Here is a 19,062-nt window from a genome sequence, read left to right as displayed (position 1 = left end):
TTCTGTTGCTGTAAAAATCTGAATAACATTTACATACCTGTAAATAAGTAGTGTTTTGATCAATACAGATATTTTTATGATAACAGGCAAGCTTTTTTTCCCCTCCCAGTGACAATATGCAATTCGTATCAGCAACAGAAGAGGCTTATGCACCTTGTAGATTTGCTAGGCTGTGAAAGTGTCTAACAATTTAGTGTGCTTAAACAGTAAAAGATAACAGCACACCATGACACAGCTAATAATTCATATTCCATGCAGAATCGGTATTAAAAAAACAGCTAGTACATTGTCCCTCTGTGTGTTTCTATTTTGGTGCTGTTGTCAGAGTAACCATGACACTTCTCACCAACTACTATCTCTTCTTCTGAATCTAAGATGATCCGGGTGACAGGTTAAGACAGATTACTTCAAATAAATCTATCAGTTCTGTGATCTGTAAAGGGCTAAGTGTATGTACATGAGCGTGTATTTCAGGTATGGAAGAAGTGTTTAATTCGAATTGCAAATGCGTAGCTGCTCCCAGGATCAAATTCTCCTGGGTGTCCCGCCCTACCAAACACTCCTCTCCTTCCTTGCATTCCCTAGGAAAGCGCAGCAGTTTTTATTATGTCTGCAGCTGAAAAAACATGGGCCAAGGAGAAATACTAGGAGTACAATTTCCTTTAAATAAAAGGACATTGCTCTCCCAAAAAGCGTATGCTTGGTTTGATCTCCCATGCCTTGATGCATGTTTAAAGATACTGGTGTAAGCGTCTCTTAGGTAAAATGCATTCCCCGCAGTCCAGCAGGGCTGTCAGGTTAGAAATACCTGCACTGAAGAGCCCTAATGTTGATACTTGTGAATGTAGCGAACGTACCAGATGTAGCAGATGTAGATAAAAGTTATCACTTTAGGTTTCAGAATCATTACACAACAGATTAATTAAAACCAAAGCAAGCCTTGGTTCTCTGTGAATAATCGGGAAGGTTGTAAGATAAGAGACTCTTGAATAATCCCACTTAGACAGCTTGGCCTTGGGAGAGCAGATGCACAGGACCATGAAGATAAGGAGGCTACTAAGTGACCATAAGACTGTAACAAAGCAACCTTGAAGGACATGGTATACCTGATCTTAGAACTGAGTTTGCGCAGAAGCAAAGGTCAACCAGCGGACACTGTGATGAAGAGTACGAGCCTTCATCTGAAGACCCCCAACGACCACCTGCAGGCACCAACAGACATGTGCAAAGGACATTAACGTATGCTAATGAGTTATCAGAAAAAACATGAATATGATGAGAACTTCTCAAATATAATGAATATGTATGTTAACATAACATAAATACCTAGTAATTGTGTCTTTTCGGCACGCACGTTTGAGCAGAGCGATCCCCTGTACGTCCAGCGCTGCAATAAAGAATGCCCGCTTTCTAACACTCCAAACTTCTGTTTTAGAGAGTAAATTCTTTTGCCGCTTTCCGGTACCAATGTTAGCTCAGGACATGGGCAGCTCGCATTCAGGACGTCAATAAAGCTTCTACCCAATGTTTATTGGCAACCAAAGTAGTCCCCAATTCTTACCATTAGCTTTAACGTGTAACCAAAACTAAAAACAGATGATCAAGTCTCTAATTTCAGCACTATAAGAAAAACTAGATTTTATTCATATATGTCATTTCCAATCCCAAGCAGAGGAAAACTAGGTTATAAAGACATTCAGAGCCCAAAGAATTACTTCAAAGCCTAAAAGATTTTTCCCCCCCCAGTTTCAAACCTGAAATTCTTTATTTGGAATGAACACCACAGCTTCTACTCATAATCAGTGTAAGATACTGAAAATCCACACCAAGAATTGGATCCTTTCTACACCACCACAATTATTTCCATCAGAGAAAAGAGAAACAACACTTGGAAGAATCCCTTTCCAAACCAAAACGTCAACATGAAATAAATTCTGTAACCTAGCTCAGGCATTCCTGAAGCATTTCAAAGCATTAAGGAACAAAGATGCTTAATGTAGGCTTTGAGCACAAGTTAGAAAGAGGGAACTGAAGCTAAATAACCATTAGCACAGAAAAGAAACTGGTTGAATTCCTTTTCAAACGGATCACGAAATTATCCCGTCCTTCCTCCTGCTTGTTTTCTGCCACACATGCACACTTCTAAATACCAGTTATTTGACTCACAAGGAGAGACTTCCAAAACATCTTCCATTCCAACGTCATTCTTCTGACTCTCCCATTGCATTAAGCACTACTTTGTTTTTTCATATTTATCAGCCTCTTGGCTTTTGAGTAAAGTTATCCCAACCAATCTGCCTTTTTCTGTTCCTTTCCCTGTATCTCCTTATCCAATTCAATTTTCTCTTCCATTAGCTGAACTTTGAGTTACTGTCCAATTCTGTTAATTTTGCATAAAATACCATAAACAGAAAACAGTTGCCTTGTTAGGTGGCAGATTTGGAAGGGTGGCTATCAGCATTAGGTATTTAAGAGAAAACATACTGCATAATTTTTAAAAGACTAAGACTGTAAAAGGGACTAGAGTCTGCTCACTAAACAGTTCTGTCATGCAAAAAAAAAAAAACAAACCAGTAAAGAGGGGCTTTTGGGTTCATTAATCAATACACAGCCTTCAAAGGGATGAAGGATTTTTTTTAATATGTTATATTCATTTCTAAGAACTAAGAGAGAACACTGACCCAAATACTGAATGTAAATATATTTGTAAGAAATTTAGTTGGCAGTAGAGTAATAGGGCAGAATAATGCAGGTGACAAGAAAAAGGAAGTGGCCTAACCAAAGAAAATTTTACCCCCGTTCTATAAACGGCCTCTTTCAGGGTTTCATATTTTCACAGCTTTTTGGCTGGAGCCTGGAACAAGACAGCCAGATCACACTGTGAAACCTCTTGACTGAGGAGACTCGAGGAACACTGTTCCTGAAACCTGCTGTCTCTGCAAGACACATGGCAAAGAGGAAGACATGTGCAACAGCCTGATGGGACCTCTATCTCCCGGAAAGAATGCAAAACATACGAAGACTGGTATTTAAGAAATGTTTATTAATACAAACACACATCTAGCAACTTTTCCCCAGCAGCCTTATCTGAATGCCAGTAAATATCAATCTGCTCAAGCAAGAGATACCCCAGTTCACTGGATGTTACACAGTGGAGAGAATAACCAATTCAAATGCATTTTCAAAGGTGATGTTTAAAGTATTTGAAAGAAACTAGTGAAAGCCTTCCTCATATGCCATTATGCAGCAAGGTCATATTAGCATGCATTAATGAAGGACTGCAAACCTTACTTTTATGTTTTCAAGCTTGTATCACACCCTCAAAGGTACTGAGTCAGGTTTTAATATTTCCTGGTGGTAGAGACTGCAAGGGTAAACACGAGTAACTGCATTTAAAAGCGTATTACTTTCACCATTAATAAGCAGCTTCAGCTCATGTTGAGACAGGACTTTTAAACTTACGTTATTAGATTAATTTTTTAAAAATAGATTTGTCTAGAATAAGTGCCATTGTTTTGCCTAATCTATGAATCCTTAATTTAAGACAGCTCACTGTGAAGAGATTAATTACTGGTTATCAGTATAGTCTTCATTCACCTTTAGCCTCAGCTCAGGTAAATTATGTAAAATGTACATGTCTTAAGGACCAGCAAGATCAGATGCATGTAAATACGCTATTATATATATATATAAAATCCTGTAACCAAACACTTTTCTAGCTCTGATGAAGAATCTAAAATTAGTTAGTCATCCACTCGTACAGGCCACTGTCAGCTTTAAAAGCACACCATTCTCTCTCAGTAGTTTAGAGGTACTTTTTTTTTTTAAGTCCTTTTTTTTTTTTTAACTTCCAGTAAGCCAGAGCAATCATACTAATTTCAGTTTAAAAGAATGAATTATTTCCTTCCCCATTACTTAAAATGAAGGTCTAAATATATACATACATATTAAAATACATATTAAAACAGTAAAAGACAATTCAACTTCTTTTCTCCCCTGAATTAGGGTGGGCCCTTAGTAATAACCACCTTGATTTTGTTCAGTTTGGATTTATATGCAAATACCAGAGGAAACTTAAAATTTGTTACAAAGAGAATATTCTTCCCATTTACATTGTTTTAATAAGAAACAAAAAAAAAGTTCACCAAGTAATTTCCCTGACAGCTTTGTGGCCTTGATTTCATGCGTAATTACTGTAGAGATCTCACAGACACTCCAAAGTTGTTCGTTGTTTTTCTTGTCTATCTGCTACTAGTCTCTTGCAAATGGCATTAAAACTAGGTTAAGAGAAACTCCTCTCGTTTGAACTACATTTTTGGGTAACCTTTTAGGATTTGGTCACATCAATAGGCTGCACAGAAACAGGATGCGTGGAACAAGTGCCAGCCCAGCGGTGTTCGGCAGCCATACTGCACCGCGTGATAAGCCAGTTCGGCCTGGGTTGAAGCAGTGCAGAGGCCAAAGCACATCATGCTGCAGGTGCCCTCACACACCCTGCTCTCCCTGGAAGGGCACAGTTGTTTATTATAACATGGGTTTGCTCATCTGGAAGTTCCCAGGTGAAGACAGCAGTCCTGGTTCAGGATTAAGCACCTCAAGTTGGGAGCTTTTTTGGCACAAGAACACATACCAGTAATGTCCCTTCCTACTCAAAGCGCTTTTGCTATTTTCTTTGTGTTTCCTTTTTCTACATAGCACCAGGAGAAAAGGTCTCACCGGAAATCTGGTGTTGCCATGGTAATGTCCTGGCACCTCAGCCTGCAGAGTCCAGGAGAACATCACTCAAACCTCCTCAGGCACAAGGAAGTCCTCATGACCTTTCAGCTCCAACCTGTCCATACTCTCCCAACACCTGGAAGCTGCGCATCAGATGGATCTAGTTCATTTCCCTGAAGTTGTGGCAGCATGGTGGACTGAAGGCAAATACCCTTTTACTACTGCTGTTTTGTATTAACTCTAAGTTTTACTTGTTTTGTGTTCCACGGAGGTAGCGCTGGGCACAGCAGGCCTCCGCATTTAGAACATCTGCAACCTCACATTCATCAGGAAAAAAAAAATCCATCTTGTCTTCCAAACCTACATGCATCATCAGTTTGTGACTGCTGAACCAAAGCTAGCTTTCTGCGTGGCCCCATACTTTCTGAAGCCAGCTTTGTAAGCCACTGCAGGAAGAGGATACTACCATCCATTAAAGTTACATTGGCAATCTGCGTCTCAAAGTCCCAGTTTAGTCATGCATTTAAGTGCCCAGTTTCCTCCATAAACCAATTATGCACACAAGTATTTTCCAATGGATATCAACAAAGCTGTCCTGTGCATTGCAGATAAACATTAACATGCACATGTTCTGCTCCCTGCTCGTTCCTCATAAACACACACTACATTGCCTCTCTATGGCTTCTGAACCTGCCTCGCTTGTCTGTCTCATTTTTCTGCAGTTCCTGATTGTCCTGTTAGCCCCTCTGACCACCTTCCCTGGAGTATGAAGAATTAAGCAATAAAAAGGAGACTTCATACTTTCTTGGGCAAAGAACAAAACTGGCACAGAGCTGCATGCGGTGGTAAGGTTAAGTAACTCCACAGCTTAAAGCTCTGTTGAGCAAGCAACTGTCCAGCTCCTAGAGAGGACCTATTCTGTACAGCACTAAACTTTTACATATACGCTGTAACCTCTTGAATATCAACAGGACCACCACTGACATAACTTGGGCCCTGTGTGCCAGACAAATTACCATGTCTGAAGAGAGGGCAGTTTGTCTGCAGAAGCCCAAGCACCAACCACTTAGAGCATCTCCTTGGGCGCACAGGGACTTCAGCTGTACAGCTAGGCATCTACAACTTTGAATTTCAAGCATTAACTGCTACTTTGGGTCTAAATTCTGTTGATCTAGCCCCTGTATTAAGACAGAAAGGAACACAGTAAGAGTGGTACTACAATAGCAAGGAGTTAAAAATGCAAGTCTCCACTTTTTAAAAATAAACAAATACGAAATTTATTCCAAGCAGCTTTGTTTTTAGAAGAACATTCTATTTATGGTTAGTCTTTGTTTTCTGCCCTGAAGCTGATCTGCAATCAAATGCACTAGAATTTTTTTTTATTTCAGGACTCCACACCTTCAACATTAACCGTTAGCGTGATTCACCTGTCTCACAGATTTTAGAACTCAAAGTCTACCTCCAGGAGCCATAAACTAGAAGCACAATATCGTAAATGAGAGTACTGCGAGTACTCTTTAATCAGTCCCACTGAACAGTTTGTTCTCCTGAGAAAAGGTGATACACACACTAGGAAGAAAGATCTAGCTTCTACCTCATATTCCCTGATCATCTAACTTTATCTGAACGATTTCATAATACAGTGTTATTAAAATAACTGCCCGAGATTCTTGACTAACCAAGTTTGCAGAACCACAAAGTATCTGGCAGCCTTGCAGGAACCCACTCACCAGAGGAGATCTTTCTGACGCCCCTGTAACACAGCACTGTTTTCTTCCTGTCATTCATCTCATTTGTCTCCACAGCAACTATGAAAAGCAGACAAGATCGTTCTTATCTTCAACTGTTGGGTTTTTATGGCAGTGTCACAGTGCTGATAGCAAAGTAAATCCAAACACAATCAAGAGCAGCTACGTAATCATCTTTCACCAACAGATTTGATTTTTTTTTTTTGCAGTGTTACTGTATTTAGTAACATATAATGAATTTCATAGACACACCTCCATGGAATTTAGCATTGTCAAACTGTGCTTATTCTTTCTGGCACAGTAAGATTAAGCATGTTTATTAATCTCTTAAACATTTCTTGTCTATACAGAGTGGAAGGTACAGAAGCACCTGATAGCCCAATATGGCAAGACCATACAAAGGAATAGCACTACGTGCCTGGGCTGCAAGTTATCATGTTACAGCCTAACTTGGAACATACCAGGACACCACATAATTGTTATAAAGCTGCTCTACAAGAGGCAAAAAGACATATTAGGCTGCAAAAAAGGCAAATAACTTTTCTATGTACTGACTGCAGGTTTATGCAGCATTATGGGATAGTCAGTAAAGCCTAGCAAGGACATCCATGGATAAGACAGTATTTAAAATAACAATTACTCCCACCCTGATTTTTTTTTTTTTTTAAAGGAAGCAAACAGATACAGTGCTGAGACTCTGCTGGACTACATATCAAAGACTTGATCCTGCTCCACTTGAAAGTTATTTTACTTTCAACTACAAAAAGAAACCATGAAATGCCATCAAGTCAAAGCAGTAATGTTTCATTGCCACATTGTGTTGATATAAGGTCTTCACAGCCTGCAATGTAGATTAAAGAGTTTGATCCTTTGATCTTATTTGTTGTATTTTATTCCAGTCAAGCTCAAAAACCACCAAACAAAAAACTTCTACAATGGAGTAACAGCTTACATAGAGCAGACAGAAAAGACTTGACGTAAAATTGTGCTCTCTAGTGGAGAAATTTGATTTCGTGCAATAAAAGTTCAAGCCACGCTCATCCATCCACTTAACCAACAGGTTTTCAGTGCAGAGAAAATATGAAGATTTTCCACAAAATGAAAAGAGTGTAAGTGCCTAGCTCAGAGTTATTATAGCCAAGATAGGTTTACACTGAGTTAGATGACAGATTCCAGCTGGATAAGGTTTCTAAATACACAACAAAAAAATACCTAAGACATGCTCTTATGCTTGTTTAGATTTTAAGAGTAATGCACCCTTAATGCAACAGCAAAACATTTCCTTTTAATTATGTGAAACTGTAATATGGTCCTATATAAAACTATAGATCCTGATGAAAACAGGTTAGTTTTACAACAGATAGTGCTACTTGGCTTACATAATGAAAACTAGGATTTGTCTGTAACTAAGGGGTTAATAATAAAATTATCTGTTGATTTATTTTTAGAGAGAAGAACAGACATGACCACCAACTCCTCTGTTTCTAGTTATGGGTCTTCAGGAAATATGAACTCCTATTTGTTTTCTTACAGTGTTAACAAAATACAACCCATTTTCTTCATGACAGCTGTCCTGCCACTATTTTTTCTGGGCAGGTATGGGCCAATGAATGTATGAACTCAATTTAATAGCAGAGGAATTGGAATCTATTCTTTAAAACAACTTGGCCACTTTATGCTTCCTCAACAGTATATAGGATTTAGCTTCTTTATATCTTAACTAGGCTGTTGGAATAAATCTAGTTAGACAACAGAATTATGAAAGACTTTGAAAAGCTAGATGTACAGCTAACTCATGCTATTTTTAAAATATATGAAAATTTACCATGCATTGTAATTCATGAGTAAGGATCTAGCAAGACATGGATATTAGATTTCTCTTACATGTCACAGAATGTTGTGATCGGATGCTGACTGTTACAGAAATCAACACTCTTCCTCTTGGGTCCTTAAAAATGAAATGGGGGGGGGCAGTTGTTTTTTCTAATGGATATAAAAACACAGAGCTACATTTCATGTTTTAAGTTTTCTAGTATACTCAGAAAAGGCAGTGTAACAATCCAGCAAAGCCAGCAGTCTAGATTTAAGAATTATCACAAGCCACAAACAGAATGATACGAGTTAAAAGATTTAACAGCTATATGTTTTTCTAAAACAGAAAAAATTCATAACTGATCTTATGCCTAGAGCAAAGAGAGAGTTCCACTGACTTCCAGCATAACTGGGGCTGATACGGCAGCAATTTAAATGCTTGTATTTAGTTAATCCCATGACAGTAAGCAGATTTCCTAAGTTCCTGCACTGGTAGTCATTTAGAATTTTGAGCTGGGGAACAGTTGTCAGTGATTGGGTAAAAGAAAAACCGAGCTCTACTGCAGCAGTATTCTCATATCACTTAATAGAAAGATGAGTAAGAACCAAGTAATCAACTGTAGTTTTGGTATTTATGGCTATTTATCTAAGTATTTGACATGCTGGACCTCTGCAAGACACTGTTTCCTTTTAATGTTCTCCTGCAAGTTTTCAAAATATTCTTTAAATTTCTGTCCTACACATGGCTGTATCACTTAAGCCATACTTATCTAAACCATATGCAAGAAAAAATTCAGTTCATCTAAAAAACAGAAACACAGTCTCGAAATTAAGGAGCCAGAAAGACAAGCAAGATACCCCTTGAAGTCCTATGTAGTTACCATTACAGAAAGGTAACAGAGAGGGATCTTATTTAGTTTAAAATTCAGTAGTAATCATGCAAAATTAACACCCAGTTGTGAGCATATTGGGGCACCACTTAAAGTTAACTGGTACACATTATTAGCTCTGTTGTAGTAATACCTGTCAGTCACACTAGTGCATGTATGGAAGGGAGGCAGCCCAGCAATTTAGAGAAATGTCTGTTTTTCTCAGCCTCATTCAAGAGCGGTTATGTTTGCAAAACCTCCATTTTTAGCTACAAAAGCGTTATCACAGCACGGCAGAAGTTTCATGGGGTTTTGCAGACTCAGCTAACTAGAACACATTGGAGTTCATTCACCATCAAACGACATTAGAAAAATACCGAAGCACAGCTCAGTAGATTTATGCATTAGGTTGTAAGCCATGTGAAAAACAGGGCCAAAATTATTTTACAGGCTACAAGAGCTTACTTAGCAATTCAGTTTAGGCCATGTAAGAAGTGCAAGTGTGATATCTTCCAGTTAAATCAACCTCTACTTTTCTTGGGAGGAGAAACAGACTGAGACCAAACCCACAGACAATTCATACTGACTTCCAATCCCATCCTACAAGATAACTTTGTGAGATTTTTGGGACACAGCTAGGAAGTCATCCATGGTGACAAGTTACAGTTGCTACTACAACACTACCATGACAGATCATTTTAAGGATAATTCACAGTAAGGCCTCCAAAAGCTTAGCTGTTGTGCCAAGAACACCAAAGCTTGCACTGACCTATTTATAATTCAACTATTCTCCCTACTCCATGATAAAGAGGTTTTAGAAAATATGAAAGCACAGTCCAGGGGGTCCTCATAAGATTTCAGCCTTCTCTCAGTTTCCTATACCTCAGCAGCTGCAGAAGTGCCATTTGTGTAGCCACCTTTAGACTTCATGTGGTCCTGAATTGATAAAGCCTAGGAAAAAAGTTCATTAGTACACACACCTTATAGAGTCTGGTTGCCAGAGCAATTATTAAAAGCATCAATTTGATGAGGCAGGTGAGCCATATGTTTACAGTCCTGGATCCCAACGGTAGTAGGGAGAAAGAACAACTAAACACAGAATTGTTAAAGAGTATTCCAAGGCAGTGCATAAGATGGGTCTTGCTATCCAAAATCCACTCATTCTGACATCCCTCACCCTGGCAGAGCTTTGACTTCAGGGTGATGTGTTATCTGGACCTAGGATCAAGTGTGTCCATAGAACCCTTAACCAAAAAGTTCTCATCATACGTAAAGTTACTGGGGAAACAAGCACTCCTTGCTGAATGTATCTTCCACAGTATCTTACATTTACAAACAAAAGGACAGTTCTGTTCTGATGCTATTCTATTCATGAAAAAAAAAAAAAAGTGTCAAATTTTTCTCTCACAATTTTCTAGTCGTTTAGTGGCTAACTGCTCTATAGGTTACTGAACGGAGATTTCTGCATATCCAAGAGGTGCAAACTTACTGATGAACAGTCACTACTCATCTCTCCTGCCCCAACATGCGCAGTGTGTACAAAGTTCATTGGTTCTCCTATCATATTCCGGTCCAGTCTCCGACGCCTCTTCTATAAGGAAGAAGATATCTTAGGTCTTTATTCAGAAAACATGAGCAGCTTTCAGACAGAAACAAGCAGCTGAGTTAAAAAAAGAATCAGTAGTGGCCCCTAATGATTCCTCATTAGAACTGGGCTGAAATTTCAGACTGTTTGCAGTAAGAGAGGGTCAAAGTCACTTTTATTACTGCTAATTGAATTTTAGCAAAAACTTTCTTTAATGTTGGAAAGTCAGGGCCTGAGAACTGCAAACAGTCATACGGCCAAAGCTTCTAGCAAAACACACATAGTTTAAACATAGTTTAACAGGTCTGTCTTTAGCTTTTGCATTACTTAGCCCAAACTAATCAAACCAACACGACAATTAATGTGTTTTCCACATAACCGAAAGACAAAATTTCAAATCTGATAAACGATAGCAGTTGCGCATCTACCTACCGGCTGGGGCTGTTCACCATTGCACCAATTAAAACAAACCAGGAACTCGGTCATTGTATTTTTCAGTAGGTAATACGCTCTGGTTAAGCGTAATCCTTTCTCTGGGAGTTAAAGCAGTTTGAGGACCACGATGCAGCTCCTAAAACGCGTTTAGGAAGGAATTGCTTGTGCAGCGTCACTAGCAAAGATCACAGAAAGCACCTGATGAGTACACCTGCAAAGAGATTATCATTCAGATTCATGCTAAAATATATCAGTCTTGTAACAGTTACTGAGCAATAGACACTTGAGAAGACTAAAAGACGACTGTAAAATTCTCAGACATACCTGGACAGAGAAGTAGCATCAATTTAAAACCAGTATGTTCGTATCAGAAATCAGGATTAAGAACTCTAGACTTTTACTCCCAGACAGACAGTAGTGTAAGTTCTGTTTTCTTCACAGAAGGGTAATAAAAGCAATGCTAGAATTAAGTCAGGTCTTGTTTAACAGTCCGAGACCTGGCTGTAAGCAGAGCTAGCCAATGCTTATGAACTATTTAGTATTTTGAAAGAAAATAGTTTTGAAGCACTACAGATTGAATACTTAACATCTACAGACAGGCACAAGAGAAAGTTTTCTTCTTACATCTGATAGTTACTCTTCTCAGACACAGAAAAGCCTAAAGTAAAGAGTATTCTACAACTCCTAAAAGCCCTTAAAATAGAAAAAAACAGCTTTGTATTACCAGCAGCAGAAACCATTCATCAGACAGAGCCTAGAGCTTCCCAGAATGTATAAAACTATTAATGCAGCACTCCTGAACTGGAGACACAACCAGTGAACCCACTGACTTTATGTACCCTGAAGTTATGATAAAAACTGACTTTTTTTTTTTTTTGCCCTTAATATCTTCCTTCAAACCAAACCCAGGGCTATAGAGTAGCCTTTTATATCAACTTTTCCATACCCCAGATAATTGAAGCAATACTATAACATGTTAATTTATAAAGAAAGGGTTTTTTAAAAGCTTACAGCTTAACAGAAGTTACAGCTTCATCAATTCAGCCTTTCTCAACCCCCACTGAAGTCTTCACAACCAAACAGCATAAGCTTCCCCCTTCACAGGCATTTCTTATGTAGTCCCACAATTATGTAATTAGCCCATCTATTTATTTCACCCTCGTGGTTTTCTTACACTTCATCACTCGTCACACTTCAAGCAGCTTTTTAAATTTTCTGCCATTTATCTTTCAAAGTGTTTCTTATGTTTGCTTTAGTTTCAGGTGGCCTATATGATACATAATTGCAGAATGTGTCATATATTATTCCATTTTATCCTGAGTGGTTTTAATACAACTCATTATCTGGCTCAATTATAATTTTTCACCTCACTTCATCCTCTCATAGTGGTCTTTATCACCACTGATGCCTTGTTTGGGTGCAGCAAAGAAGGGACAGTGACCCACACAACCTTAAGAACATGCAGATGCCAAAGCTTTTGCCTCCACTTCACCTCAGTTGCAGATTTTTGGCGTCTATTTCACTTTAAGGAGACTGTATCAAAGCTAAGATCTTCTTTAAAATCACAAAACATGTCACTGTACACTAACAACCTATTTGAACACAGACTGGCTGAGACGAGCATCAAATTAGACAGAGAAACATCCCCATCCCTAAATAATGGTAGAACACCCACTCTTTTCCTGCCATACCACCCAGCCCTTGGCCGTCTGCCTCGGCGGGGCTCTGTGCCTACCTGGTGCTACCTGCTGCTCCCCGGGAGCCCTCGAGGGATGGCACGTCCTCATTCGAGCGCAGGGGCACAGCCAGCTCCTGTCTTGGCAACTCCAGTGCGTTTGCAGTTCGTATTTCCGGGTTACAATTAATCCTGATTGCTGAGCAAGAATGCTTCAGTGTGGTCCCACACCCTGCGACGGTTCCTTCGCTCTGTACGGCGCTGCAGAAGTCTGTTGTGCGCTTCACGCTTACCTGCAGGTGTCAGAAAAGCAAAGCGGAAACCAAAAATAGTGCCTTACTTTGACGTCAGATTTGTGCAGCCGTGCAGTTTTCTCGGCACTATCCATAGAGCCTGTGGCTCGCTTCCACCCCTGCGGCAGCTCTGCAGGTGTCCTCCTGGCATGCAGCAGCGCTGGCCGTCTTCCTGTTGTGTTTTACAACAGAACTCTTCTTTTCCTCTGCGTGAGTCAGAGTATCATCCTCCGGGACAGCACTGTCTGTGCCGCGGCACGGGACACCACCTTCCTCCCGGAGACTCCAGGTTTCCACACGAACTGGAAGAACTTAAAACAACATCTTCATGTGTTCAGGCTCGCTCAGGACTAATAAAAGCCAACAAGAATCCCCAAACAGAGGAGAAAACAACATTTTGTCACTGTTGGCACACAGACCAGAACCGGACAATATCCTGTTGTTCTTTCTCTCTATTTTTCACCATAGCTGCAGTATCGTTGAGGAGAGAGAGACAAAGGGCCAGGGAAACGGCTAGCACGCGCAGACACAGATGTTGAATGCGATAGGCAGGACACACAGCCATTCCTGGGTCCGTAGCCTTAACGTACTCGAGAGCTTTATGAATGTTTAGATGTACCTTACTGAGCAAAACACTCAATTTGTTCTATCATTGCTGTGTATTAAAAAGCATTCAAAATATTTTTGTATTTTACTTACAAAATATCAGCTCTATATGAAGTGGAAAATATTCACCTGAATCAAAAGAATTCTCCCTTTCCACAGACAAGAGAGATGCGTGGTAATCTTGACAAATAACATCCACTAAACATATCTGTTGTGTACAACTGACCTTTAGGCTCCAGGTCTGATCATGACAAATCCTTGACTCTGAGCTGTTAGCGTGAAGTTAGCGAATATCATCACCATCACCCTGCCCAACAGAGTTGTTAAATTGTCATAACTTCTGATTTCAGTTATTGTCATTTTCATTCCAGCTCTGTCAGTACTGACGTGAGGTGGGAGAAGCGTATTTCAACCTTACTGCCTTCCTAAAAACCGCCGTGCTTCTGATTTGTTCATTATTCTTACTTTGCTCATTTGATATTTACATCATGTTAAAATCCTGAAACAGCTGGATGTCTACATATTGGAATGGCAAGGCATGGTAAAAACCAGCGGCACTTGTATTCCTAGATCAAAAAGTAGTTCTGAACACGAAACAAGTGTGCATCTTGCTTGGTGAAAGGTGAAGAGTGAAAAACAATAAATTACTAAGACTCTGGAAGAACCTTGGAGTCAAACAGCTGAAATCCTGCTGTAGAGTGAGCCTAACTGCTTGGAAAGAGCTTCCTGATTTTACTAGTATACATCCAGATTACCAATGTCATTTCAGATGTGGTCCTCGAACTACATAGCACTGTCACGCAGTATGATTATGTACTGGCCCTCTGCCGTCCTGAGGCTTCACAGAAAGCTGAGAGTAGGGGTTTACCCAAGACCTTCATTAATCTAGGTGTGTTGGTATTGTTAATCTGAGGAATTTGGAATTTGTGTGGCCTCCAAGGAGATTTGAAGCTTCTCCTTTTAAAAGCTGAGTAGGCACACACATTAAAACAACCAACCAACCAACCCCCACCACGGCAGCACCTCTATTTCAAAGTGGAAATGAGCTTAGCCACAAAATGAAAAAAACGTATTTTTAACTGTCTGTTCCCCCTCAACACAGAAGAGCCAAGAGACCAAACTGTGTGTTCTGCTTGGAGGTCAGAACAACCGCGAGAGGAACCAACGGCGATTGCCTGGAGCCTTACCAGAATAAAACTGGTAAAACTCACAAAAAGACAAGCAGCAAGCTGGACGGCTGGCAACACCCCAACCACTGGCACCGCCAACATGTCGCGCTGTCACCAGCTTGTGAATCATGGAATTTAACGTGACTAAGAATAAACTCAGATTTAAAAAAAAAACAACAAACAAAAAAGCACCACAAGAAAACAAAACAGGCTGCGCCTGTAACGCCTGTAAGTTTTATTTCTTCACAGGAGGGAAAAGGCACCGAGCAGAGGCGAAGCCCCTGAGGCGCGGCCGTTCCCAGCCCCGCGGCAGCCCGCCGCCCAGGGACACCTGCCGAGACCCAGGGATCAGTCCCCCCGCCGCGTCTCCCGGCCCGCCAGCACGCCCTCGCTTCCTGGCCCCGGGGTAGGCCCTGCCCTGGGCCGTGGGAGATGCCGGCGGGGTCCCCCGGGCCAGCACCTGCAGCCCGCGGGCAGCGCGCCCCGAGCCCTTCGGGCGCGCGTGAGGGGAGCGACGCCTCCGCCCCACGTGGCTCGGGGCCCCGCGCGCTTCCCGCCGCCGCCGTGCCGGCCCAGCGCGACTCCGCCAGGCGGCAGCGGCACCGGCTCCGCCCTCCTCAGGGCGCGGGGCTCGGCCCGGCCCTCCTCGGGGCGCGGCCCCGCCATCGCCAAGGGGCCCGACGGCCCCGCCCCGCCCCGCGCGCCCCTGCGGACCCGCCACCGGCGCGGGGCCGAGCACCCGCGGAGCCGAGGAACACGCGCGCGGGCCCCTCCCCGGCGCGCAATGCCCCTGCTACTGGCGGAGCCGCCCGCCCCCAGAGCGGCGGCCAGTGAGCGCCGCTGAGCGGCCGCGCCGTGACCCTATCGGGCGTGAGTGAACGCGCGCTGCCCAATAGCCGCGGGGCCTGGGCGCCGCACGCTCTCCATTGGCGGCGGCGGCTGCGGCGGCCGCCCAATGGGCGCGCGGGAGCGTGAGGGGAAGCGCCATGCAGCGGGCGCCGGCCTCCCTTTGCGGAGCGCTCGGGTGCGGCGCGCACCGGCCCTGCTGCTGCTCCCTCCCCCTGCGGCCATGGCGCTGCCCGGCAGTTGACGTTGGGCTTCTTCCCTTTCTACCTTCTCCTCTGTCTCCGGCCCCTCTCCTCCCCCCTCCCCCGGGTCCCGGCTCAGGCACGTAGGCGGCCGGTACCGGCGACACCGGGTTCCCAGCCCGCCCCTCGGGAACAGGCTGCAGGAGTCGGGCCGGGCTGGGCGGCCGCCGGGCGCGCCATGAACATCATCATCGGCATCGGCGGGTGAGAGCGGCGGCGGGGGGCGGCTGGGGCCCGGCGCGGCCTCCTCCTGCCGGAGCGGCGGGCGGGGGAGGCGGGGGACCCGGCGGGAACGCGCGCGCGGGCCGCGTTGGGTGCCGACGGGCGGGCGCGCTCTCGCCGCAGGGTCACCAACGGCGGGAAGACCACCCTGACCCGCCGGCTGACGCAGGCCCTGCCCAACTGCAGCGTGGTGCACCAGGACGACTTCTTCAAGGTGAGGCGGGCTCGCCGGCCCGGCCGCGCTCTGCAAGGTGGGGGGTGGTGGTGACTCCCGCGTGGTTCCGCCGGCCCCCCCCACCTCCCCGCCGAGCTCGGCCGGGCTGGCGGCGGTGCTTCCCGGGACACTCCGTGCGCTCGGAGTGCCGCACAGCGCGCTGGTGGTGGTGGTAAGATAGGGGAGAGGGCCGCTTTATCTTGGCCTCGCTGCTCCCGCTTTTTATCTGCATGCAAGGAAACCTGGTGGAAGGTTCAGATTCCTCCGTGTCGCTTCAGGGTTCGGATCTTGAATCTTGCTTTGGAATGGGTGTCAAGCTTCCCAGCAGCTGTCCTGACCAAGCAGTTTTTTTTTCTTGTTACTGTTTCAGCCCCAAGATGAAATAGAAGTTGAAGATGGGTTTAAACAGTACGATGGTAAGGCTTTGCTATGGTGTGATCAAAGCTTAACTCAAAAGCTTTGAGCATCTTGATCCTTTATGTGCACTGCTTTTGTACTATTACTAGATGATACTTAATTATTGCTTAATGATAGTTGCCTGTTTTGTCTTAGTGATTAGTGCATTAGATATGGAAGCTATGATGAGTACCATAAATGCTTGGATAAAAAACCCAGTCAAGTTTGAACGTTCTCATGGGATCAACAACACACTGGATGCCCAAATCTTACAAGATAAGGAGGGAGGAGATGAAACAATCCACATTCTTATCATTGAAGGCTTTCTGCTTTACACTTACAGGTAATCAAATGTGGCTTCATATATTTTGACTCATAGGTGATCTTACATGACAGGCAAATCTCCAAGGGAATAAAAAGACCTGTTCTACACCAAGACTTAGTTGACTGCTGCTGAGTTTAGGTGTCACAAGGCTGAAGATAGCTCTAGGTACAGGAAATGGATGTAGTTTTACCTTTCCACTTCTTGCTACTAATCAAACAGTCTAGCTGTAACCAACCATCTATCTCTTTCAGGCCACTGATTGACGTATTCCACCATCGGTACTTTCTTTCCATTCCATATGAAGAGTGTAAAAGGAGAAGAAGGTAAATTTATCGTTCTAAGTTCCCTTGCTAGCCCAATAACATCTTACTCCGTTCAAGACTTTGCCTCTCTTTAGAGCTTGTAGATAATAAAGGATAAACACTAGTGTAGCTGCTGTGTTACAAGACTGTAGCTTCCTTCACCAAACAAACCCAAAAGCTTTCCACCAAACTACTGTGTGTGAGACAAACGCCCAGTTTCAGCACAGATCTTTCAGCAGGCTTTCTCCCTTTCTGGTTTTCCAATGCTGTGGTTCCCAGGTCTTGAACTGTCCTGGGGTTTTGTATTTGGCTGTATTGTTGTACACGTGCGTTGTTCTTAATGCAAATGAAATGTGTTACACTTGAAAAAGTTACATTTCAGAGGAATAAACAGATAGCTATTTTACCCACAGTTCTGCTAAAGCTATTCAATGTTAAGACCAGTCTGTCTTAGGAGCCCTTTTTTCTATCTTGAGCACTTTGGACCCACACATCAAATTCCAGCTTCTTTGGGGTATGTTTGCAGCTTATGCTAAATACTGAATTTTGATGAGCTCAGAAACTACACTGGAGGCAACAGGCTCAGGCTAGCGTGTAGAGAAACTGAATGAACTATGTATCACTTCCTTACACTGTAACTAGACTACTCTTGAATAACAATGTCTTCATTTACAGTTCGAGGAATTACACTGTACCAGATCCACCTGGATTGTTTGATGGCCACGTCTGGCCTATGTATGTAAAGCACAGGAAGATAATGGAAGATCTTGGAGTTGATGTGGGTATGTCCATAATGACAAAAGCACTTTTGAAAGATGGCTTTATGAGAGTGCTTTTAAACCTGGGGTATATGTCCTGGTTAAGTGCACGAGGGGAGTTGAAGCAGGTGGATGGAGTGTTTGATACCACTCAGCTGCATGCTCTGTAAATTAGGAGCTGGCAGGCTTACAGAAACATTCAATCACAGCTCTCTTGCTTACTTTCTTACTTGAAGTGCATTTGAATGGAACAAAATCAAAGGAGGAGCTGTTTAACGACGTGTATGGACAGATCCAGAATAAGATTGAAGAATTACTTAGCATGCAGGTACATGTTCATGCTTCTACTTGCAACTCAACAAGAACCTTTTTCAAGGCAGTGTTGAAAAAGCATGAGGCTATAGCCTGAAATATGTTCATGTATGTCTTTCTTTATATGTTCTTGTATATCTTTTGTTTAGAAGTAAGATGCTGATAATGATTCTTGTGTATGAAGATGATTCCTGTTTGCTCTGCGCTGTCTACCTGACTGCCACTAAAGTTCCAGCTTCTGTGAAGACTCTGAACTCCTAAATTCGACGTAGTTCAATCTGCCCTTGAAATTGAGTTATATATGGTCATAATTAAAAAGCACTTCCCCCTTGTCTGTCATCTTAATTTGTGCTTTAGCCTAGTATGTGGCCTCAGATGATCTCAGTCTTCTCCCAGTCTCTGGTCTACTGGGAATTCTTTTCACTATGTTCTTAACCTGGGAGAGTAAAACATTATAGTGGAACTGATGTGAAGGGGCACAACTATCCTGGAAGAGTGTGTGTGTATATATACACACATATACTGCTTTGAGTTTTC

General features: G+C 42.8%; 2 protein-coding genes across 3 annotated transcripts; one reads left to right on the top strand and one right to left on the bottom strand.

The window, feature by feature from the left end:
• Positions 1–3,059: 3,059 nt before the first annotated feature.
• LOC104334603 (CDC42 small effector protein 2-B-like) lies at positions 3,060–13,466 on the bottom strand. 2 transcript variants are annotated; one of them, XM_075432086.1, is made up of 4 exons: positions 12,901–13,466; positions 11,163–11,376; positions 10,635–10,736; positions 3,060–10,096 (listed from the first exon to the last, which is right to left on the bottom strand). In XM_075432086.1, exons 2-4 carry the CDS (start codon positions 11,214–11,216, stop codon positions 10,022–10,024), a joined length of 231 nt encoding a protein of 76 aa, XP_075288201.1. In that variant the 5' UTR covers positions 11,217–11,376; positions 12,901–13,466; the 3' UTR covers positions 3,060–10,021. The 2 variants fall into 2 exon arrangements, with proteins under 2 accessions (XP_075288201.1, XP_009938562.1); XM_009940260.2 differs by having other exon boundaries at positions 11,163–11,340.
• Positions 13,467–15,883: 2,417 nt separating this feature from the next.
• On the top strand, positions 15,884–18,870 carry LOC104334638 (nicotinamide riboside kinase 2). Its single transcript, XM_075431389.1, has 8 exons — positions 15,884–16,200; positions 16,342–16,432; positions 16,803–16,848; positions 16,985–17,171; positions 17,405–17,476; positions 18,131–18,237; positions 18,450–18,541; positions 18,675–18,870. Exons 1-8 carry the CDS (start codon positions 16,175–16,177, stop codon positions 18,678–18,680), a joined length of 627 nt encoding a protein of 208 aa, XP_075287504.1. The 5' UTR covers positions 15,884–16,174; the 3' UTR covers positions 18,681–18,870.
• Positions 18,871–19,062: the final 192 nt, after the last annotated feature.

The sequence above is a fragment of the Opisthocomus hoazin genome, chromosome 10, assembly GCF_030867145.1.
Source record: "Opisthocomus hoazin isolate bOpiHoa1 chromosome 10, bOpiHoa1.hap1, whole genome shotgun sequence".
In the NCBI taxonomy this organism is placed as follows: Eukaryota; Metazoa; Chordata; class Aves; order Opisthocomiformes; family Opisthocomidae; genus Opisthocomus; species Opisthocomus hoazin.
This window is presented reverse-complemented; position numbering and strand designations above follow the sequence as displayed.

Coding starts and splice junctions, on each gene's coding strand:
- LOC104334603 (XM_075432086.1), bottom strand. CDS start 11,216: ATGACCGAGTTCCTGGTTTGTTTTAATTGGTGCAATGGTGAACAGCCC. Junction 10,737..11,162: donor ATGGTGAACAGCCCCAGCCG/GTAGGTAGATGC, acceptor TCTTCCTTATAG/AAGAGGCGTCGGAGACTGGA. Junction 10,097..10,634: donor TGAGTAGTGACTGTTCATCA/GTAAGTTTGCAC, acceptor CTTTTTTCCTAG/GCTTTATCAATTCAGGACCA.
- LOC104334638 (XM_075431389.1), top strand. CDS start 16,175: ATGAACATCATCATCGGCATCGGCGG. Junction 17,172..17,404: donor TTTCTGCTTTACACTTACAG/GTAATCAAATGT, acceptor TATCTCTTTCAG/GCCACTGATTGACGTATTCC. Junction 18,238..18,449: donor AGATCTTGGAGTTGATGTGG/GTATGTCCATAA, acceptor TCTTACTTGAAG/TGCATTTGAATGGAACAAAA.